Genomic DNA, 24,204 nt, shown 5'->3' with positions numbered 1-24,204 from the left:
TGAAGAATTCAGATTGCTGTATGGTGTCATAACTTTTATTCAAACTTTTTTGTGTTGAAAATGCATTGTAATTGTTTTAGGCTCTTTTGATGCCTGGTAATGCTTTCACCAATCTCAAGGGTGGAGGAAATTTAAAGGATTTGTCAGCTTTGAGGGTGAGTATAGATCAAACAAAATGATATTGTGTTTCTTGAAGATGAAAAACATTTGCGTTAGCAACTGGTAGTTAATCTCAAAACCAGTTCTCAGGCAAAGTAAGAGGCTCAACGCAGTCAAAGGCCTCTAAAAAAAAGCTCCTTTTTCAATCGCTTCTACCATTATTACAACAAGAGTGGGTGGCATGCTAATTGTTGCATGTACAAGTTGTCCTCAGCAACATAAATAAAGTATATCGCAATTATTATGGAAGAGTTAGCTTGATGCCATAGTAATCAACAGATTATCAACTGTCTGTAGTTCGTATTATTGTTGATGATGGAGCAGCAATTTACCTTTGATTTCTCCCTTGTTCCTCAAAATAATTAATGTCCCTTTAGGAGTAACCGTGAAGGTCTTTCATCCACTTAATTGTTATTCTTGCTACTTGACCAGTGTCTTGAATGCTTGATGTACATATATTTTTACACTGCTGTAGGTTTTAGATCTTCAGGACAATTTTATTACTACCCTTCCAGCAGATATTGATGAACTGAAATCATTGGAGGTATTAATTAAAAGCTTTTTTAAAAGTAATCATTAAGCCTAGTGGCTATTGTACTGTCTACCACTTTCCATCATGCTGCATTTTGCCCATCTGCCCTGCCCTGCCCTTCACGTTGAAATTTGATTTTATATTCATTTGATCCATCCTTAAACTTTCCCTGTTGTTGTCTGGATGAGAAGTGAGAACAAGAAAGAGTGCCTGGGTTCAGGCTTGTTTTGGTTCATGTCAGCGACATGACTTTGTAAGCCTGAGGGTGTCATATTATTTTCTAATTCAACAATTTTCACTGGTTATTGTGCATCTGGGTGGTCTTACATGTACATGCTAATGACAACAGTTACTGTCAAAAATGGCACTAAATTTGGACCAGGGATTTAGCAGCTGATTATACACTGTCTTGCAAAGATTTCTTTTTCTATTGCCTGCTTTACTTCTTATTTTGTCTATGGTGCTTTATTAAAAATTACTTCGTTTGGTTGTACACGTATTACCATTGTAATAATTTTTTGGTCCCGGCCACACAAAATCCTGTAACTCCCTGAGGATAAACTTACGACAACTACATTGTATAACTAGAAAAAACCTGCATACAGTCAAGACACAAAATGAAATAAATTTTCCTTTCCCACTTGTTCTTTTGTCTGTTTTACACAATTGGGTCTGTTCTTAGATCACCTGGACCTTTGAACCTTTTCACCTATGATAGCAAGGGATTAATGCACTACTCGTATGTGTTCTGATCTGTGCCATTTTGATTGCTTCTATCTTGCACGCATGCCCTATTCTCAAAATTCTGATTAACACACAGGCTTCTTTCAAGTGTGGTCCCAACTTGACTAAACTCCATTGCACTGCAACAGACTTTCTGAATCTGGCTCACTTTTGCTATCATCAATCAGTTGCAACTTGGGTGTCAAAATACACATACAATTTGTGTTCTGATAAAGTTGGGGTGACAAATCGTATCATGTAAGCTGGCCTTTATTAAATTATACAGTCAACTTCTGTTAACTCGAACCTTCAACGGAAATTGTAAAAGGTTTGTCACAATGAATTATCCGGTAGTTTGGGATTAAGGAGTTGAGCAGCAATTTATGAAGATACAGACACTGAAGTTAACCTGAAACCTGAACTTGACTGACTTATTTTGTGTAATGAAAAAAAAAATGTTTTGGTTGGAGTTAGTGGGAGGTTTGAGGTACCGAGAGTAAAATTGCAGTAACTGTACGACGGAAATTCAGGGGAAATCAATAATTTTGGTTTGAGTTAGTGAGGGTTCGAGTTTATCGGGAGTCAACTGCACATGTAGATCCACCATTTGGTGCAAAATCTTAGATATTCTGTCCCTACTCATTCAAGTACCACTATTTTAAAAATCCCTGGCCAATGCCTTTTCAAAAAAGTTTTACATATCATTCAATCCTAATGTTATGGTGCTGGTCACCAATGTCAACAATAGGCAAAAAAAATTTAATGATCTGATAATGGGATGACATAATAAAAAATAACAAAGTGAAGTAGGGGAAAAATAATTGTTGATGTGATCAAACCAATTTACAGGTGATGTAGTCTTAAGTTTTGGAAGTACATGCCCTTGGATTAAATTGGATTGTATTTGGCTCATTATACAAATGGATTGATCCTTGTGATTGGTTACAAGTAGTGATGAATGATATAGTCATGATATTTTTCAGGTTTTGAATGTTAAGAACAATAAACTCAAAGCTCTTCCTTCAGCAATTGGGAACCTGCATACACTACAAACTTTAAATCTTCAAGGTAATTTTTTGCTTAAATCTGTTAGTGGTGCAATATTTTAATAGTCCCAGGTTAGCAGTAATAACTCAAATGGTAAAAAAAGGTGGAGAGTGAGTGACATGGTTGCACTTTTCTTACATAATTTTTCAGAATCTCATCTTCAATGCGACTCACAATTGAAAACGTTTACCTTTTGGCTTCCATATTTAGCAATTTTAAGAGATGAGCATCAAGTTTCTTTTTATGAGAACCAAAGTTGCTGATGGGTTGTGCTATTTGGGAGAAACATTATAAAGGTTACTCATTAAGTAACAAGTTGGGCAGTCGGCCCATTTCTTGGTTGATTGTTGCTGTCTTGTGCTTCATAACGTTTCAATTCCACTCATCCAAGTTTGAGATTTGTTTACTGATGTCTAACTACGACAGTCCTCAATAAACCAGGACAATGTGGTACCTTTGGGGTGATTCTGGCTCAACTCTCTGCATCTTCTGCCTTGGCTTTCAGAACCAAATCTAAGAGACAAACATACGTGCCAACTCTCCTGGTTTATCTGGGAGTCTCCCGGATACGGAGCAAATCTTCTGGTCTCCTGTACAGGTCATCAAATCTCCTGGATTAAAACGACTCTGAATCTTTTAAAGACTTTGCTCCATTGTAGGCTCAAATTTCACCCCTGAAATAAAAAAAATTGATTTTTTCAAACTCATTTCACCATTAATTTTCTTGATGCATTTCTTCATCTCTGAACTAAACTAAACTCTGTTTGTTATCATGACCATATTGTTTGATTGGATCTGTGTTTAACCAATAACAATTCTTGACATAAGTGCCCTGTTTTCCCTCAAATTTCCTGTTTAAGATTCACAATGTCAGTAGATTATTCATGTATTGTGAAGGAGCTGCTAGGGAATGGGTGGGTACAACAATATTATTATTGTTATTGTTATTGTTGTTATTATTATTATTATTAACATCAGAAAGTGCTACTCCTCAAGTAAAAATAAACAGCTGCATTTTCCCTAGCGTAAAAATGACACTAAACTTTACCCAGCCCAGTCAAAATGTTTTTGAGTAGTAGGCAAGCTGGCTATAGTAATTTCAATTGAAACTATTGGCTTAAATGGTTGCATCTGGTGCATTTTAGGGTAAACTGAACCCTTACTAGATATCATTAAGATAACAGTAATAAAGAATTGGAAAAAAGCATAACTATAGTACAAGCAAGTACTTCTCAACTGTGAAAGTGAGAAACAATTAAAATTTCAATCGATTTCAATTAAGCTCTTCAAATCGTTTGTCATGAGCAATATATTATCTCAATGCAAAGCTATGGGTTTCCGGGGCTACATACACGTCTGATACCGTACGAAAAAATTTAGAAATTTGCGGAGTCCCTGTGTAAACGTCATAAGATTGTTTGGATGCCATCTTGTTTGTACTTGCAACAACGGTGACCAGCAGAAGCGATTGTGTGCAGCTCGGGGTTACGTGATGTATTTTTTAGTTACAATTTGAACTAGAAGTTTAGAAGAGATCTTTTAGCCTGAGAAACGATGAAGGCTAGAAGTACGCAGTCGAAACGTAGTGATTAAAGGGACAACATAGTAAGAAAAATGATAATACTTTATAAGTATAATTTGTACTTTACAGTGATGAACAACAACTCAAAACAACCTCTTCCTGAATACAAGTCCGGCAAGTGTGAAGTAAGCGGCAGATATTTAGTTGTAGGCGGCGAAATAGCCAGCTGCCGGCACATTTTGACTGGGCTGTTTACCCTTGCCTTATTCTTGGAAATAGGTAGCAAATGCTTAGACTTAATGTAAAGGGACGCTTTATGTTGGATGTCAAAATTGAGTGTGCTTACAGTAATTAGGTTTAATCATGGACATAAGTGAAATTTTAGTCTTAAAGGTGAGATTCTGAAAAATGGGAAGGGAACATTTGTTGGAAATGTGCCAAAGGCCACACTGTTTTTTTGAAGGGTGTTTGACCTTACTGTTAACCTTTGGGTTTTAGGTAATGACCTTCATTCGCTACCAGCTGAAATTGGAAATTTGAAGAGTTTGAGGACGCTTAACGTCTCAGAAAACAGCAACCTCAAAGGAGTACCACCAACTCTGGCTCATGTGAGAACGTTGGAGGTAAAAAGTTCTGGCTTCATTCAGTGTATAAAAGTGGAAGTACTTGTTTACAATACTGCTAATTCAAATGAGGTTGATCCAAAAGGGGGAGTCAGGGTGGTTTAGCGGTTATCAATCATGCCTCCAACCTTTGTGACCGAGGTTCAAGCCTGGCCTCGGGTCATATATTTGTGCTGAGTTTCAGTCGATCTCAGTCTGACTCCAAGGGTTTTTTCCCGGGTACTCCGGTTTTCCTCCTTCATCCCACAACTGGGCCATCTGCACCTCATTACATTTTAAGACTTTACTGATGTTATTATTATTATTATTATTATTATTATTATTATTATTTAAACAAGAAATATAAGTGACAGAAACCGATGTTTCGGTGCATCTTGCGCCATTATCAAGGTTACAAAGATAAAATGCGGTTTGTGAAAAGGCTAAGTTGAAAAGAATTTGCATATAAGAGTGCCAAGCTAATTACATGAATACTTTAGCACGAAGAGAATCCGACTGTACATTCAATGCTGGTTTAAGATATTGAATACACAGCATTTCATTAACAAGGCAGTCAAATTTGTTCGTGCATTTCTTGATTGCATTGAAGCGTGCTAAGAAATTGTTCGGAACAGCAGTGTTATGTTCTTTGCAATAATGTCTGTAAATAGATGACGCCTTTTGACGGTGTCCCTCAACGCGCGTGTGAAGGTGGCCCTTTGTGTACCCGACATAACCTGCATCGCACAGGTCACACTTGAACAAATAAACAACGCATTGCTGGGTTATGATGTTAGGCTTGGGCTCACGCAAGCTTAGATCTTGTTTAAGCTTGCGGCTGGTAAACACGGGTTGAATGGTCTTTTGCACCTTGCTGCTAAGATCTCTAAGTTGTCGTTTGACAGACACTGCAGCATCCTGATCTTTTTAGGGGATAACTATCCGGATGGCATCATCAGTATGCTGTTTAGGCTGGTCCACTGCGACTCTCGAGGTGATAAACCTTTTGATGACGGAATCAATAAGGTGATTTGGATACCTCAGCTTACGGAAAACTTCTCTCAGACGTTCACACTCTTCTGAAAAATGCGCCCAAGATGATGATAGCCGGTGCGCACGATCAAGCATAGTGACAAGCAAGCCATGTTTGTAGCGGCTGTCCACATGGCTATGATAGTGCAGGAGTAGCCCTATGTTTGTCGGCTTAACGTAAACCTTTGTTTCAACACATGGTGCGCGATTTAAAAGCTGCACCCCAAGGAAAGGGAGCATCCCATCTTTCTCTACCTCCATAGTGAAGCTCATGGCGCTATGGGCGTGGTTCAGAGTATCCAAAAATTGTGTAACCGCTGCCAGATCCGGCATCCTGACTAGAGTGTCGTCTACGTAGCAGCTGTAAAATTCTGGGAGTTTTCTTGACTTTTTAGGGACCCTTCAATTAAGAGCACATATTAAATACATTAGCCAAAAGGGGTCCAAGGGGAGACCCCATAGCTACTCCATCGGTCTGTTATTATTATTATTATTATTATTATTATTATTATTATTATTATTATTATTGTTATTATTATTATTATTATTATCCCAAACACTGTCAGGAACTTTGTCTTTTGATCTTGTATTTTTTTATGTCTTGCAGACCATTGTTCTTGATACAGATCGCATCACTTTCCCCCCTAAAGGTACATGCATGGCTGGGGATTGTTTTCAGAAGAAAATGGCATTGAACATTGTCATTGCATGATTGTTATTAACTTAAGAGCTTTGTTTTTTCTACAGATGTAGTAATTGAAGGCACAGCCTCAATTGTGAAATATCTCTGTAAAGGTATGTGGAATCCTATTGCTGCTTTCCATGCAGCTATCCTGGGAAGGTCTGGGTTTTGATGAATAACAAAGGGAGGCTGGTTGGATGTGATTTGTGTCTGAGTAACATTCTGTCTTCCAGTAATGTTACAAAATGAGTATAATATACAGAAGTTAATATTTTGCCACTTTATCTTGCTCAGAAACAAAGATTGAAATGTGATTACCATACATACTTTTGTGCCTTAATTTTTTTTATTTTTCAGTGGCTGGAATTGAGTATGTTCCTCCGTCAAGGCACATTTTGAGTGTTGTAGGTTTGTAGAAGAAAAAGGCTTACCTACTGTAGCATAATGTGGGGTATCATGGGAAAAACAGTTGTCACATTTCATGTCATGGGTTTGAATCCCATCTGGGGCTTGGATTTTTCGGTTGAGTTCCCATTGGGTTCAATAGCCCTTTTCACGGTTAGATTTTCTCATTTGCATTACAATACAATCTAGCATGTGTGTGAGGCAATTTCGGGCTATTTTGTAGTTTTAACCCAAAATTGCCTCCCACCCACGTTAGATTACATTGTAATGCAAATGAGAGAAACTAACCGTGAAAAGGGCTACTGTCAACATTTCATTTAATATGCATACATTTTAATACTTTTAGTATACGATATCGTTATTTCATCCTTGGATTGTAGTAACTTGTTATAGCTGGTATCTGTGAGCATTGACCCTTCCAACTGTGATATACCATCTCCATGCCCTACTCTTTAAAAATGATATCAGGGTTTTTAACATCCCATTGGGCTAAGAACATTAAAGGGTAGTGACATGGGGCCTTTGGTTCAATTGTCCTAACATAATTTGCAGAATGATGTTATTACAAAGGTTGGCACCTTATTCTCACTAGACAGGTATTTATAATGACCCTGAGTTTTGGTTGAGATGGAGTTTAAACCCCACAACCTTGCACACAGAAGTGAGAAGCTCATTCACAACTAATTCATCCAACATGTTGGCAGTTGTAATTTGACAGAAGCCAGTTCAAAATGTATAATAGTTAATCGTAAAATTGAAGTAAAGCTGTGAAATGTGTACAGTCATGTTATAAGATTATATATTAAGCAGTGGTGTAGAAATTATTGAATAGTGTTCATTTGTTAGTACATGTAAGTAGGCAAGAGCATTGATGATTTTCTGCTGTCAGTAATACTTATAGCTAAGTTGTTTCGAGGGATGATTACTTTTTGCTATATCAGATTCTCTTATACCATGTGTTTGTTTCAGAACCTGTTGGAAATGAACCCATTTCTAACAAAATGTGGGGTCCCACACCAGTAGATGATCTGGTAGCTGTAAGTATAGGACTCTCTCTTTGGCTTATCAATCAAACCATTCATTTTCCAAGTTCACTGCACCAGCTATTTTAAATTTTGGGTCTTCAGCTGTGATGCTACAACTTTGGTCATAAATAGTTGTAACACTTCACTAGTCTAAGAACAGCACGTAACGTAAATCACATCCAAGCTATCAATAATGTACTCATGAGCCTCCACCCTCCTTCATTGTGGCCTTTACCAGTTGATTTTTGCACTCAAACTCTTATTATTGAACATCAACATTAAAGAGGAAGAGGGGCAAATTTTCATCTGTGTTACAACAGTTGTGACTGAGACTGTACCAGTCCTGTAGCTTCACGTTGCATACAAATACAAAATGATTAATTTTCATCACTTAGACTTAACATATGGTAACGAGAAAGATGCTAAAAAAAAATGAATGGAGCAAATGAAAGAAATGTTACATCAAGGAAGATATTATATTTTTAGCTTCTGGAAGTTTTGTACACTGGTCTTCATAATTTTGCCGGTTTAAGTGTATTTTAGAAAGTCTTGCAAGTCATGTTGCATTCACATGTACTCGCTAATAATGAAGCGTGCCAATTCTAAAAATAGAATGCAAATTATCGAAACCAGCGAGAGTCAGACAACGTTAGCCTGTTCTGAGAGAAATAGGAGGAAAACGAAGGCCAAAGTTTCGATTTAAAAATTGTTTTACCAACACTTGCTTTCACACTTGAAAAAGCGTCAAATTTTCCACCATTTCGTTTTGTTTGTCTGAGTTTGTCTGAGTTATGACGTCACCCGCGCGCTTCGCTATTGGCCTTCATTTTTGTGCAGCACACATTCAGTGATGAAAACCCTTCAATTGACATTTTATGTTTCATTTGGTTTTACATTTCACAACTTTTGTTTCAGAATACATTATCATTACATGAAGCAGAAAAGGTTTGCATGTTGGTTTTTGATTTGGTTTAAGTTTTAAAATATCCTGTTAGTTTTACAGCATTTGATTTTCCATTTTTCTTTTGTTAACATTCTTATTGTCACAATTGCCATCATAACACACCATGGTTTTACCTCATTATTGCGGGAATTAAGGCACTTAAGTTTACATAATTTAATACTGGCTTTCTATATGGCCCACCAGGGTGTTTAGATTTGACCTTTTTTCACATGTGATACCAGTTTGATCTAAATCACTGTAATTGTGAATGTCACATAATAATAAAGTGCATTATCGTTTGTCACGTGATGTAGTCACTTAGTTTGTGAATCGCAAAGTTTTGACTGCTGAACTGTTGGTCTTCTTCAGTTGATAAAATTGACTGGTTATGCTCTACAAAATGTAGCAACGTGGTTGGCTATGATTGGAGGACTTTGATCCTTATTGTTCCTCTGAGTAGTTTCTCAAGAGGTCTGATTTGAAATTGTTCCCTTGGAGCTTTGTTGATGTACCATTCTCTTGTCATGTTTCTTGATCCTTGGTATCCACACTGCAGGAAACTAGAATCTGTTTTCCCTGTTGATGTTACTATCCAAGGTGAAGCCTTATGTGGATGGTTACCTTCACTCTTGGGGTGTACCAGTGTGGGTGTTGATCAATAAATTTTACCTCATTCCAAAGTGGGTGTCAGCCAGAGGTCAAAATACATGTACCCCTCTTGTGTTCTTTTATCCTCTGCTGCATCGAACTTCTCATCTTGCCAATGCAGACTTTACCACATTCACAAGGATTCACACATTTACTGTGGTAAAGTCTCGATTCATTGGTGAATTTGCATATAATAGCATATTTTCTTGTAATTAAATGCAAACTAGTAACAGGGTTCGTGCTACTCCTTGAAGTCCTTGAAAAACCCAAGAATTTAAGTTTAGACTTCAAGGGCGCTTGAAAAGCCCTTCAAAAAAATGATTTTGTGGGAAACAGCTTGAAAACTCCTTGAATATTTGCTTAGGTGAAAGATGTAGAGATTGCATCATGTCAAGAGAAAATGAAGATCACACTAAGTTGAAGACATCTCAAAAATTGAGCAAATTGACTATTTGGGGAAAGATTAATGCAAAAATTAAAATGCCTGTGCGTGCACTTAACTTCCAGGATGTGGGAAAGAATATCAATGTAGGTTTTTTCAGCAAAGAAAACACTGAAACATGATGTATGCCAAAGAAATCTCCTTACAAGCACTCCTTGAAAACTCAATTTCTGGTTCTTGAAAACTCCTTGAATACTCCTGGAATTTCATATACAAAATCTACCTCGAACCCTGCAGTATAAGCATGAAGAAGTGACCCCTCAAGCTCTTCCCCCTAACTTCAACTTCACAATTAATGTCACAAAGTGTATCCGAAACTATTCTACTGAAGTAAAGATAAGAAACTTCATTTAACCCTGACCTCAAAATAACTCTAACCTTCACATTTACCTTATTGGTAGAAACCAATAGCAAATGCACAGACTTAAGAGGACACTTCTTGTCAGTTAGATATCAAAATTTGGCCAGTTTCTAATTGCTTGCATAAGTGAACCAGTCACAACTGCTTGAAAATTCAGTGAAATACGTTTTTGTTCTGTACACGTTTTTCAAAAAGACAATGATGGTTGATTTCCGTTTAGTACCATGGAATCTTGTGCAATTCCTGATCGTCACAAGTTTATTGAGGTCTTTGCTACTTCCTTGAATTAGAAATTTATGTGTAACAATGTATTATAATATTTAATGTACAAAATGGGACTAGCCGCGGTCTTTGCTTCTTTAGGGCAGGTAATGTATAAGAAGTGTGAACTTTTTGAGCTGCTCATGATTAAGGTTTGGGCAGCAATGTTTGAAAATTTATAATGGACAAATTATTGTACAAAGTTTGCTGTTGGTTTGTTCAATAGCAGATGTGCCTATTGATGTGCTACTACTACTACTGCATGTGTGGGGTTAAATGACAGCATAAGACGTGCTGTGTAGCCTGTGAGCAGGCCCTTTGTGTCTTTGCTGCTTGCTGCTTGCATGACACCTACAAAAGAGCCTGCTGGCAGGCTACGTGCTGTGCTGTGCCATGCTGTGTAGTGGTTTGGAAAGTTATTTTGTGATTCAATGCCTAATGCAGCTTACATGTTTGGCTAATTCTTAGGAGAAAAGAAGAAAGCAAATGGTAGAACTGGAAAGGCAGATTCAAGAAACAGAGTTAGAGCACCAAGCATTGGCTGCTGCAGCATCTAAACACCGTATTGATCTGGTGGACAAAATACGAATTGTAAGTACTGTAACACTGTTTTTACATAATCTTTAATACATGGTCACTGGGTGTATATTTGAGAAGAAAGGGAAAAAAATGTGGGTTTTGTCCTGGGAGCTCTCCATTCCTACCAAAGAATTACTGTAAACTGGTGGGTTTGCAATCAAATTTATTTGGGGTTTTTCCCAAGAAAGTTTTTGTAATCATGGAAAAAATAATTTCTACCACAAAGAAATAGGGCAAACATAACAGGCAATAATTTTTTAAGTTGATGAGGCCTGGAAAATTGAAAATTTCAAATCAAATATAAGAGATTCTGAAAATATTTTATTTCGGATGCAAACTCTTTCTTTTGAAGAAATTTTGTAACAATTTTATTGTAAACCTTATTTCTTGTGGTTTATAGTTTTTGTTGTTGTTGCTGGAGCGGAGGTTCCCTTAATTGAATAATACCCAAGTATTTAAGAATTTAAACCAAAATTGCCCTTTTTCTGGTCACTAGTTAAAAGCGAAGTATGTGCATAATTGGATGACTGCATTATGATATTTTGATGGTCTGGAGAAATTTAAGAGTGATTAATTTCTCTGTTGAACATGTGGAGGACACATGCTAGACCTGGGATCTTTCACATAGCACACTTAAACACTCGTCTGGATAATTACATGTATGTTAACCAAGGGTTTAGTAACTGGGGCCTTACTAAGGATTGGAACCTTATTTGGGACCCCAGATCGACCATCATTTTGGGTCCCCAATTGTGACCTCATTTGAGACCTCAAGCATCCGTTACAGGTCCGTTTCAAATTGCCTTCAAAATTGGCTATCTGATAGGTAGATGTAGTGTGTTTGCAGTGGGTATCGTAAACTTGCTGGGATTTTCATAGTCCTTTGGAATCTCATCTTCCAGCACCAACAGCCAAACTGCTTTTTGGCATCCATCACTCAAACTTCTGATGCCAACCAGAGAGTTGACCTGAAACCATGGATGCCGAAACCAATTGATGCGTGACATAACCTACATTGTACCAATCAGCCTCTTTGGTTCCCATGGTTCATTCGCACATTCGAACTTGACGCCGATGAAAACATGATTATTCGAGCTGTGAACTAAACAAAACTCTAATTCACTTTCTGGAGACGGAGTCGATCTTCCCTCTTATGTTCGGAAATTTGATTGATGGATACCAAAACGCAGTTTGGCGCTTGGTGCTTGAAGGTGAGATTCTGCAGAATTATGAATTGTTGAAATTTTGTCCTTTGCAGGCTGAAGCTGAAATGGATGACCGCACCCATCTACAACAGCAACAACAAGATCTTGAACGACAAAAGCTGGTGTCAGCTATGGCAGCTGGTAGGTCTTGGAACTATTAATGAACAATGCTTTTTATAACGGATTCCATATTAACACATCCGTTCCTGAAATTTTGTTACTTGCAGATGAACAGCTGGCCAATGACACGGTGGCAATGATATTGCAAGTCAATGAGAGGTAGAACAAACCTTTCCATGTCACTTGAATCAAATGGTTAGTTGATGAATTAGTGATAAACATTTTGATGTGATCTCTTTTGTTTCTTTTTTAGGGCTCTGAAGACAGAAATGATCTTAGATGAACTGGAACAAGAAAGGTAGGTGATTCGTCTGGACAACCAAAAAAGCCAAAATATATTGTGGAAGGTCAGGTAACACGTGATGTTAAAGTTATTTGCTCAGTAACTTGGCCTTTCATGGCAATGAGGCCATCTGCAAGTTTAGGGCGTTGTTTAACGTTATGGGGGTAGTCCTTTCATTTCGGTTGTAGGAGACCTCCTTTCCAAGTTCTTTTTGAGGACCTTTGGGCGGTAACGCATTATTTTAGTGGTAAGCGTAATTTCCTTTGGTTGATCACTATACTTGGAATATCACGGAATTTCCCAACAAATGGAAAGCAGCCCTTGTGTTTATAGCATTAGATAATTCTTATCTTTTCCCTTATATCACGAAATCGTGTTGTTGTAGTCTGTAATTTCCTTGAGAAAAAAGGAGGATTGTAATGGAACAAGGTGACTGTCATCCTTGCTTCGATCCATAGGTTGAGATTATTCTCAACTTCCCCAATCTTAGGACCGTATTGTTGATCTTGCTAACCACTTGAAACCCTATCCGTCCTATTCGATGTGGATTATGCGAATCTTCGGACTTGATACTGTTCATTCCAATTTATTTATACCATTTTCACTTTTTAAATATAGCAAGGGTAGCAAATGAACACATTTGTTACCGTAAGAAATAATCAAATTGTGTACCGTTTTGTTTGGGATGATATCTGATTACCGATCGTTTGAGGGTGAGGTATCATGAGGAAAAATCGCCCCCAGCTAATTCGCCCCGGACTACACTCGCTTCTAAAGCAGAGACGATTAAGCTTGAATGATGGATATATAGCTGCGGATTTTTAGGTCTTTGGTCTACGCATTGATTGTATAGACGATGGTTCAGTAAGGTCAGGAGAAAACTCGAGCCTTCACGAGACAGTCCATTGTTACTTTCCAAAGCTTTTGGCTGAAATTGCATTTGGAGACGTTGATACGCAGTGCTCATTTTTAGCTGTGCTGTAGATTATTATTCAAGATCGCACAACATCCTTCCTCGAATGCCTGGCAATTTGTTAATTACCCAAAGAAAAAGCATAATCAGAAATTGTGTTACAAACAAGTAAATCTTTTTTTTCTCAGAATGAGGACAGATCAACTCGTCAAGATAACACAAGAAGAAGCTAATAAACTGAAAAAAGAAGAAGTATTGGGTAAGTAAAGTAGAAAAATCGTTATGCAAGACAAACGGAGGAAATTGCTGCCATTTCCCCTCTCCCTAACGTGAACGGTGAGACTATTTGTTTGGGCCCCAGACTGTCGTGCTGTAACAGCTGATGATAGTGGGTTCAATGTTGAATCCATCGATTCAACAGGCGGGAGGGGTACAAAGGGTTTCATCATCGCTGTTCATCAAGATCGGACGGATGTTGAAGCCCGGGCCTTTACTGAGGTGATCAACCCGGCAGGACACCTGAAAAACACTTTTCTTTTGAGAGATATATACTAAATCCAAGTACATGTATATAGTCGACACAGACCTACGGGAAGTTTGACTGATTTAGTTTTCTATTCACAGCTTCCATGGCTCGACTTTTGGAAAGCCAAGAAAGTCAAGGCCGGCTCATTAGAGAGTATGAACGATCAAGAGAGAAAACTGCTAGTCAAGCGATAAATGAGTAAGTTCAAGAGGAACGAAGTTGAATTTCGACATTCTTCGCTTGCGTGAAGTGCTGTCTTCCTTCTTTTTGAGTATATTCGTCTACAAGAGAGAGGGTACGTTTTTTCAAACGTTGGCCATGTTGCGCCGTGAGATTAATGGAAAAAAAAGGAAAAGAAAAGGAAAGGAACTTTATTTAAGTCTCTAGTCTCTAGCGCTGGAGCACTGATTGGGGACACGGTAAACTGAAATCAGCAAATCAACGCAATTCAAAGCAAATGTTGGTTTCTGAGGAGGGGGAAAACCGTAGTACCCGGGGAAAAATCTCTCGGAGCAGAAAAGAGAACTAACAGACTCAACCCACATATGACGCTGTGTCTGGGAATCGACCCCAGGGCACATTGGTTGGAGGCAAGTGCTCTCACAACTGCGCAATCCCTGTACCCTCACCCTCAATGCTAAGTGCATTCACAGAATCAGCATTGTGGGACGTGAAACACTGTTAGCATTTAAGCATTTAAATTCCCCTCTATAATACATATCTGTATGTCTATAGGTCTTTGGAAGCCGACGCGCGCTTACTTGGTATTTTGAATGAACAATATGATGACCGGGATGCCTTAATCTCTGAGATTTCCAAAGAAGTAAGATGTGATTAAATTGAAAGAGAGTTGAATTCCTGTGGAGTATTTAAATTATTTTGTAGTCAGAGACTAGCTCAAAGAGCGAGCACGGCTTTGATGGTTGAAGAGGTGGTTAGGACCGTTGAATCTTTGAAAACCGGCACAGAAATAGAGGATATCATATGGCCGCGCGGGGATATAAAGTGCGACGCTCTAACCAACTGAGCTATGAAGCCACTGACGTTGGGAGGTTCCAATGTTCCCAAGAGGAATGAATCAACAATGAAATGATATATGAAATGGATCATATATGAACTGCGGATATGAAATCAAGTGAAGCTATGATTCTCGCAGTTATGAACGCAATTTTTGCAATTGCGTGAAGAAGCCTGAAATTTTCAGGACTTCAACGGGGTTTGAACCCGTGACGTCGCGATACCGGTGCGACGCTCTAACCAACTGAGCTATGAAGCCTTTGACGTTGGGAGCTGGTCATTTGTGTGAAAGATAAAAATATGTTCACTGTGCGCGGTGAAGATATGCTTTTTTAGTAAAAGGAGAAATCCTGGTATTTCATCAGTATCTATTTAATAATCGTGGATAACTCACAGTTTCTGAAACCTTCGTGATCAATTTAAGGTCAAACCCCATTAAGTATATTATTGATCTTGGGCAAAATAGGACGTTGTCGCCCTGAACGACCAGTTGGCTTAATTAATTAAGAGTCGGGCTACCATCCATGGAGATCTCGGGTTTTACCGGTTCATTTTTAATTCGTTAAACTTAAATGCCTTTTCGAGGCTCCGTCTCCCGGCCTTTAAACAACTGGGGCCAGACATTGTTTGAAGCTTGTCTGGTTTGAAGGATAGTGAATGTAAAAACCCAACGTTTCGACAGCGCCCTTGTTGTTAGTGTCTTCAGTAGAGGTGATCTAAGGCTTTTGATACTCACCGCTTAGTCTCCTTTCCCAAGGAAGTGCTTTTCTAAGGACGCCAATCTAAACCCTAAGGACTCTTGAGTCAGCCTTAGGTCACCTAAAGGTTGGGTCTAGAATCGTAACTTTGTAAGATTCGTTCATTTTTCTTCAAACCAGCGGTCTTCCTATTGTCAACCCGCTTGCAGTGTGAACCTAAACCTACATTTTATTGTACTTATTGCGTTCGACAAAGGAGAACGCATCGTAATCGTTCCAGTGCCGCAAGATGTCCCTCGGGTATCGATCCTGATGCCATACGATTTCATCGTTTGGACGCCATCTTGGACTGGCTGGAAGGCAGGGTGGCGTACATGGCCTCGTTATCATGTGATAGTGTGCGGCTTGCACACGGTAAAGCACCGATTCCCGTTTGGCCACCGCAGTCTAGTCCTGTTGGATGGCGTTAATACCTATACACTCTGGGGAGTCACGGTGTTTAGCTATCCAGCAAAGGTTCTCCGGAAACAAAGCGATGGAGTCATTTTGGTTGAGCATATAATAAACAAAGAATCATATGATTTATGTTCACTCGTGATGTTTTGAAAGTACGGCTCGTGCAATTTTGAGAACTTTAAAAACATCACTCGTGCCCATAAATCACGTCATGCCACTTGCGTTCATACGATTTCCTCAACGTAACACATGTAATTCATAATTGTTTTTAATAAAATTATTAGCAACAAGATAACAGTCAAAATACTTCTATACCTTAGTTGTATACTTATCTACCTTCTTTACTGAGCAAGTACTAGAAAAGGAGATAAAAAGATTCCCCCCAAAATACACAACTACTTTCAAATGCCTCATCGATGACAAAACACTAATCCTTGATTGTTGTTAGTGTTAAAATTATCTCTCTGTCATTTTTGATATTAGGAAAGAGCACAAATGGAAGCCATCCAAGCCCTGCAACTTCAGACTGATGCAAAGCATCGTCGAATCACAAGTCAGGTAACAAAGTCCTAATGGTGGTCCAAGTGCAACTACAGCCCCGCGGTGTTAAAGTAGAACGTTTATCTGATGAAACTCTGTATGACGAAGTCGTCATGGCAATCAACTATTTATTCGTGAATGAAGGGGTAGTTTCTAAAGAAACGCACGCACTGTGAGCTCACTCACAGTGAAATGTGTTCGAGTGGAACGTACAACGGACTCGGACTAAAATCTATAGGACTCTTATTACTTCCGGTGTTAAATAAAGGTTGTGTAAAATCTGATGTCCATTTTGGTATAGACAAGGATTGTTAAACTGTTATCGCAAACGCATTTTCCAGATGTTTATGGGTCACTCCATTCAGTGCTTCGTTGGGTCTATAAGGAAAAGAACGCTTTTGAATCAAATTTACAAGTCTTGTCTCTTCCTATCTTTTCGTTAAGACGTTTCATTATTTGGTTTGTTTACAGATCTCATTGCTGCAAGATGAGCTAGCAAAGTTGACTTTAACAGAATTGGGCAAGCGAGAAGAGCGACAGGATGTTGAGAGAGTATGTGGCGCCATTAGTGAGGTTTTCACCTTTTTAGGTAGATAGCTTTTCTTTCGCGCCGGCGTCCCCCATGGTTCGTACCTTTGTCTCTTTGCCCGTGAGGTGGTTTGAGTCTGTAAGTATGTGTTCGACTTGGCGGGAATAGTTCGAAGGGCCTTCAAGTGATTGTTATCGCAACACATCCAGAGACAGCTAGAAGCTAGTTTACTTGAAGGTGGTTTATGTCTGTACCTATGTGTTCGAGCTGATAAAAATAGTTCTGAGTAAGTGAGCTAACCACAGCATAGAAGCCCGAAGCCAGGTTATTTGAGGGGAACTAAAAGCTCTCACTCAAAGTCCACCTCAGGTTCGATGGCTTAGACCGTCTTCTGACTAATGGTGACTGGGCACATACATCATTGTCTGTTTTAGACGGTGCTGGAGTCCAAGAGAGAAGCTCTGACTGGATTGCTGGTTCAGCTAGTCGGTGAGCAACAGAAACGAGAGGACGAACTCATGAAGAGACTGGTCAGTAAGCCAATTGTCCTTCCTTCTCATTTCATAAGTCAAGCAGATCAGACGTGTATCTTTGTGAAATGAAGGCCTTAACGCATGCACTGCTTGATTCTCTGTCAGATTGAGATGGAGCACAAGCGAGAGGCAGATGTGGAGGATTACTGGCTGATACAATATCAGCGGTTACTGGAAAGTAAACCAAATTCATTACTTGAAAAGGTACGCATTTTTTGCTTGTTGTTTCGCACGAGTTCCGTACACAAACTGGACGTTAGAAGACTTACACATGCTGACGTCCTCAACGGTCTGACATTTTTCATTGTTCGTACCCTCATAAAGATGTGTGAATCCGTTTGAATACTAAGATTTGAAAAAGCAAAGGGTACAAGAGCAATGAAGGGGTAGTTTCTAAAGAAACTGTGGTGCTGCGTCGGTGGGGAAGTAGTATACAAAAATTTGGTTTTATCAACGGAGTTGATAATGTAAATTGGCCGCCGTACAGAGATTCTAAAAGCTGACGTTTCGAGCGTTAGCCCTTCGTCAGAGCGAAGCCCTTCGTCAGATTCGCTCTGACGAAGGGCTAACGCTCGAAACGTCAGCTTTTAGAATCTCTGTACGGTGGCCAATTTACATTATCAACTCCGTTGATAAATCCAAATTTTTGTACAAGAGCAATGTTACGTTGGGACAAAAACAGTATCCCTTTTTTCCTTTACTGGTATGTTGTGCGTTTCTATAGTGTTGGTATATTTCGTGGAAAGCGGCTCACGGTCGCCATTTGTTGTGGATCGGTGGTCTCTTGGAATTGTTAAGCGGGTGACTTTCCAGAGTACGTTGATCTTGTAAATAGTCCCAACTTCATTCCTTTGCCCCTCCCTAGACCTTCCCTGGTACTTTAACAACCCCTCCACAGATTTTTAGTCAGTTCAATGTACAATTGGGCTGATCAATTGGGATTTGATCAATTTTTTTTTTGTCACTGAAAATAAATTCGCGAACCAGGCCAGGTAATGACTGACATTAACCTCTTTTTCCAAAGATGGATCACCGTGTATTCATTCACGGCGGGCTACAGTTTATGAAGTTACGTCGTTATCCTAATAATCTCTCTCAGTTATTGAGTGGTATCCCACAAGCACCGGGCTGTCACGCGGGAGGTCGTGAGTTCAACTCCGGCCGGACCAACACTCAGGGTCTTTAAATAACTGAGGAGAAAGTGCTGTCTTTGTAATGACATCTGCAAATGATTAGACTTTCAAGTCTTCTCGGATAAGGACAATAAACCGGAGGTCCCGTCTCACAAACCTTGTTCACATATAACACTGTGGGACGTTAAAGAACCCACACACTATTCGAAAAGAGTAGGGGACGTGGTTCCCGGTGTTGTGGCCTATCTTCATCACTCACTTACATCATCACTCATCATGGGTTGGGAGGGTTCAGTGGGCTCATAAATGGACTGATAGCGGCTGCCATCGGCGCCCTTAGTATGCTGATGTCCGAGCCCACTGCAAAAATGTAAATAGGACACGTATGTTTGTCCTATCAATCAATCGCGACAAGAACAAGAACTGAACAAGGCATACGGTTTGGGCTCATCTGCGTCCGTTCGGGCCTTGTTGATACAACTGAAAATTGAGATTCAGAATAACGTCGAGAGAGAGAGAGAGTTTTATCTTTATCTTTATCTTTATCTTTATTTGTTTAGAGAGGGAGACGTAATACCGTATTCATTCGATTAAGCGCCCAACCTCGAATAAGCGCCCACCTCAAATAAGCGCCCACCCTGAAGGTAGAAAAAGTTAATAAGCGCCCAGCCTCGAATAAGCGCCCACCCCCAAGGACAAAATCGCCTGGCATCCAACCAGCAAGCCCTAACAGCTTCTCGCGCGACTGACCCATTTGCTGACGTTACGCTGTCAGATGTCGAGGAGGTAGCACCAGAAAGTTCACTTATTGCGCTGAGCGACGATGACATTGAAGTTGATTGAGAATTATGATAGCTAGAGACCCTTCTGCGAAGACCGAACAATGAGTTGTTAGACCTGGGCATACGTAAACCGAACAATGAACAGTTACAATTTATATTGTTTTGTTACAAAATAAACGTTTTACTTACTGAAAATGGTAAACATTTAATAAGAGCCCAGCCTCGAATAAGCGCCCACCTCGAATAACCGCCCACCCTAAAGTCCAAAAATTAAATAAGCACCCTGGGCGCTTAATCGAATAAATACGGTAACCCGTTACAGGTTTCTAACTTGCGGCCCTCTTCCCAACCATGATACACCACAGAAGACAGACCACAACACAACAGTTTTCTTTGCTTTTGCTTACTGAAGCTATGTCGCGTTGTTATCGTTAAAAGACTCAAACCAAGGCCGCCAGCCCTTTTTATTTTATTCAAAAGACTAAATTTTTGAAATTTATTGACTTAAGCATTCCTCACCTATTAGTTAGTGTACTGGATCGTATTGCATAACTTAAGACGTGGGAAAAAGAAAAGAGACAAAACTTTTATCTTGAAAAGGAAACGCGAGGTTGAACGTATAACGTGTGATTGAAAAATTCATTTCAAGGGATGGAGAAATTAGCGTCGTTTACATTTTACATGAAAGATTCTATGCGTCGTCAAATGGGAAGTCGGAAAAACCCGAGCCCCAGATGGGATTTGAACACACGACTCTCCGTGATTTAGTACATTTTAAGTATTAAAAAAACCCCAGAAATTGAGGGTAGTAATCATTTGCCAACATTCTGAATTTGTTATACTTTTGATCTTAACAGCAATGCGACAGTGTTATTTTCGACATACTTGCCGAGGCAGATGCGCAGGACTACGCTGCGCATTTCGCTCGTCATCGCATCACATGGGAAATGATGAAAACCATGACAGACCAGGAATTAAAGGAAGTAAGTGCTGAAACGATGGAATGAAAAAAAACTAAGCCGCTTACTAACCGAGTTCGAGATCCGAACTGTAAAATTACGGACCGAGTTTTATCCCGTTGATTTATGGCCCAAGCGCGATAAATCAACGAGGAAAACGAGGATCCGTAAATTTTGAGGCCTGGCCAAATGCTCGCAACATTTCAACGCAACATCTTGCAACATTGTTGCATGATGTTGCGACATGTGTTAAACGGGGTGGCCAAGCGCACGCAACATTTCCATCATTTTCAACGCAACATGTCAATGTTCATGATTCGCAAGAAGTGGACCTAACGCGCATGCCCAATGTTGCGTGAACGTGGCCAGACGAGTACAACATCATGCAACATCCAAAATGTTGCACGAAAAATTTGATCCAACGTCATCCAACATGTTGCAACATATCGCAACTTATCGCGACAGGGTGGTCAAAGGTATGCAATGTTGCGAGCGTTTGGTTTGGCGTTTGCAGTTTGGACCGAGAAAACGAGGTTAGTGAGATGTTTATTATACCGCTGAGGTAATCAGCCGCGCGGGAAAGGAAACTAGTTGAAGTCAAGCGGGAGGTTCATCATTTTGGCAATGATATAATCATGACATAATAAAATCCTTTAATATTACTTTATTTCTTATAGATTGGAATCCATGAAGTTGGCGTCCGCAAAGCGATATTGAAGGTTGTTGAGGAGCGGCTCCGCTTCGACGTCAAAGCAAAAGAAAAGGAACTGGAGATCGAGAGGCCTGAGGTTTGTAATGTAGACACAACATGATATATATTGAAAGCTCTCTTGGTTATGGCGGCCAACATTGCGCTAAAAAGGTCTAAAACAGTTGGCTAAGTAGTTTTGGAGGGGATGCGCATTCTATATCTTTGGTTTTCTGCGACATCAAGGGCTGTCTCTCAAAATCCCCAAAAAGCAAATTCGTGAAACTAAGATCTGTACATTCTGAAGATTTGATATTTGAACGTGTTTTCAAGACCAGAAAAAAAGAAACAACTGCAAAGTTTCATGACATGAAACGATTTCCGTTTGTAAGTACAAAGCGTTTTATGTCATCCAAAATTTGCCCGAGAACTTTCGCAGCCCCTACCCCAACTTTCTCGAAGTCCGGCGGGTTTACTCTTTTCGCGCGCTGCATCATCTCCGAAGGCTTAGTGGAGACGATCTGCAATTTCAGTTCGATTTCGCGGGGATTGCAAACATGTCCAAAAGTGCCTAAATTCGGCGCGGTTTTTAGAGAGAACATTTGACGTTTTACGTGGGGTCCCGGTTTCATTTGTGGTGTGCGCGAAAGGCGATTTCGAATCGGAGCAACTTAGAGAACTCTCTACAACTATCTCTGCATGCGTTCGTATTTCGGTGCCTCTTAATTGTATCATCATGTTACTTAGTTTTGAAGTCTCAACATTTCCGACGGTCTGATTTGCCTACTCTTACAAGGTTGAGTACAAAACGAGTTTTCCAGTTAACCTCACGTACTGTGAACAACAATAACTTTTCAAACCAGTCTCACATCATGACCTTCTTTAAGTTTGATGAACAAGATAAAGGAAGTTAAAATCTCTTGTTGTCATTCTAGCTGTTAGCTCCACCCCCCCCCCCCCCCCCCCTTACTTATCGCTATTTATCGGATACTTTTTCTTGTTTTTTAATAGCCACCAGTACCTCAAGGCCCTGTTATAACTCAACCAAACGGTATCCCCTCTGCACCTGTTGTCGAAAACCGTGAGATGACCACAGAATGCGTGATATGCATGGATCGAAGGGTAAGACAGATTGCGTGACATTACAGGAAACTGACCTTGTCAATTGTATTCTTGGGTTTCATTCACGTGATCAACAGCCATGTTTTTCAACGAAAACAAAAGAAGACGTTAGCATAATAACAGCGTTCAATTCCCGGAGGATTGGATCGGCACACTAACATGGCCGCCATTTCATTGTTTGGGGACACCAACATGGCGGCCGTGACGTCATGTGAAATCCAAGAATATAATGTAAACAGTTTGTCATAGTTTGTAGCTACTCCGGTTTGGAATTGAAAGTGTTTTGACACGGAGCATGTGTGCAATTGACGACTCCCCATAGGGTCTTTTCAGGGCCAATGAAACACAGTTAACGAAAAGACAGAATAGAACATAGAACAACAACTTTTTAGAATCCCAACGCGCCGGAGGCAAACCAGTTGGGTACTCACAAGTGCAGCTCATCGAGTGGTCAGAGCGGGTCTTGAACCCGTATCTCCTGATCTCAAAGCAAGTGCCCTAATCACTGGGCCGCAGTGCCTCCTTCAGTGTCTTCATCAGGGGTGAAGAAAAGCCGTTGGGAGTGGTTCTTAGCCGAATTGTCTATTATCTCAGCTCCCAAAGACTTTTTTCTCACGTAGGTCAGTCCCATGAGGGTTCGGAGCTCTGTATTGGTATTGTGTAAAACGTATGGAAGTGTCGCGCATGGGTTCGGTAGATTGCTCTACTTGGCTGCTCACGGAAAACCTTGTATACACCTTATTCCAAAATGGCTGTCATTTTAGTATTCTTTTGTTTGATTGTAAATTGGCCCTTTTGGTCTGGTTCGAGTTTAAGGAGGCTCGAAAGGGTTTTACGCTGAGCGCGCGCGCGTAAGCCACACACGCAATTCTAAAAGCTGCTCGCGTCAGCTCACGATTCAAAGTGGGTGACCAGAAATAAACAAATACCGCTGATTTCGCTCACCTGTCTTCTAATTTCTATACATATGGAATATAAATAGACATCTCCTATTCACCAAAACAACGAAAATTGTAGACACACGGTTTAATGGTCATTTAAATCCGTTTGTGTTGGCCTGTAGCTTCACTCGCGCGTGCACTCGAATGAGCGGGTGACGCATAAGTAAATGCCGATCTTGTAACCCCCTTATTTTTCCTGATTTTGCAACTTTACTCGCTTATATCTCTGCTTCCGGACGGTGATTTTTTTTCAGTTTTTGCATGTTAGCTTAGATTAATTAAAACGTTTGTCTTTCAAATTTAAAGGAATTCTCTTTTGAGCCTCCTTAAATATTCTTTTGAATTTTACGTTTCAAAGCGAGGTCAAGAGGGCCATTTTGCAAGGAAACAAAAGAATTCTAAAATGGCGGCTATTTTGGAATAAGGTGTATGCTTTACTGTTAATTTCCCTTCACTTTAATAATAGATCGATTCCGCTAACTCAATGTTGTACCCAGTTCAAATCTCTCCGGGTTAAGGTTCTTTGTGTGTTACATTTGCATGATAATGTAGCATTCTCATTTAAATGATATGGAAATACTTGGAACAAAACGTTTTATTCCCAAAGGATTTGAATTGGGTACATCATTGAGTTAGCTGAATCGGTCAATTTAGTGCAACCTTGGAAACGATGTAACTTGCTCAGATAGATAGTTTTCAATCACTTGGTGAGACGGCCATATTGGTCCACAGAACAATAACAAATTATGGCTCATGTTTTGCGTTATAATAGAGTCAATTCCCAAAAGACTCTTTC

The 24,204-nt window shown here is 39.7% G+C and overlaps 1 protein-coding gene across 1 annotated transcript in view; it reads left to right on the top strand.

Moving 5' to 3' along the window:
• LOC137993574 (E3 ubiquitin-protein ligase LRSAM1-like) overlaps nt 1-24,204 on the top strand; it is a 29,755-nt gene that overhangs the window by 3,063 nt on the left and 2,488 nt on the right. Inside the window, exons 4-26 of the mRNA XM_068839513.1 lie at nt 81-155; nt 635-703; nt 2,398-2,482; nt 4,482-4,606; nt 6,225-6,267; nt 6,365-6,412; nt 6,657-6,707; nt 7,674-7,741; nt 8,645-8,674; nt 10,853-10,975; nt 12,222-12,309; nt 12,396-12,447; nt 12,542-12,586; nt 13,673-13,743; nt 14,109-14,208; nt 14,746-14,833; nt 16,665-16,739; nt 17,193-17,273; nt 17,685-17,780; nt 17,889-17,987; nt 20,556-20,681; nt 21,335-21,445; nt 22,357-22,467. Coding sequence (XP_068695614.1) covers nt 81-155; nt 635-703; nt 2,398-2,482; nt 4,482-4,606; nt 6,225-6,267; nt 6,365-6,412; nt 6,657-6,707; nt 7,674-7,741; nt 8,645-8,674; nt 10,853-10,975; nt 12,222-12,309; nt 12,396-12,447; nt 12,542-12,586; nt 13,673-13,743; nt 14,109-14,208; nt 14,746-14,833; nt 16,665-16,739; nt 17,193-17,273; nt 17,685-17,780; nt 17,889-17,987; nt 20,556-20,681; nt 21,335-21,445; nt 22,357-22,467 — 1,860 coding nt within the window. The remainder of the gene's footprint in view (nt 1-80; nt 156-634; nt 704-2,397; nt 2,483-4,481; nt 4,607-6,224; nt 6,268-6,364; nt 6,413-6,656; nt 6,708-7,673; nt 7,742-8,644; nt 8,675-10,852; nt 10,976-12,221; nt 12,310-12,395; nt 12,448-12,541; nt 12,587-13,672; nt 13,744-14,108; nt 14,209-14,745; nt 14,834-16,664; nt 16,740-17,192; nt 17,274-17,684; nt 17,781-17,888; nt 17,988-20,555; nt 20,682-21,334; nt 21,446-22,356; nt 22,468-24,204) is intronic.

The sequence above is a fragment of the Montipora foliosa genome, chromosome 2, assembly GCF_036669935.1.
Source record: "Montipora foliosa isolate CH-2021 chromosome 2, ASM3666993v2, whole genome shotgun sequence".
NCBI classification, from domain to species: domain Eukaryota; kingdom Metazoa; phylum Cnidaria; class Anthozoa; order Scleractinia; family Acroporidae; genus Montipora; species Montipora foliosa.
This window is presented reverse-complemented; position numbering and strand designations above follow the sequence as displayed.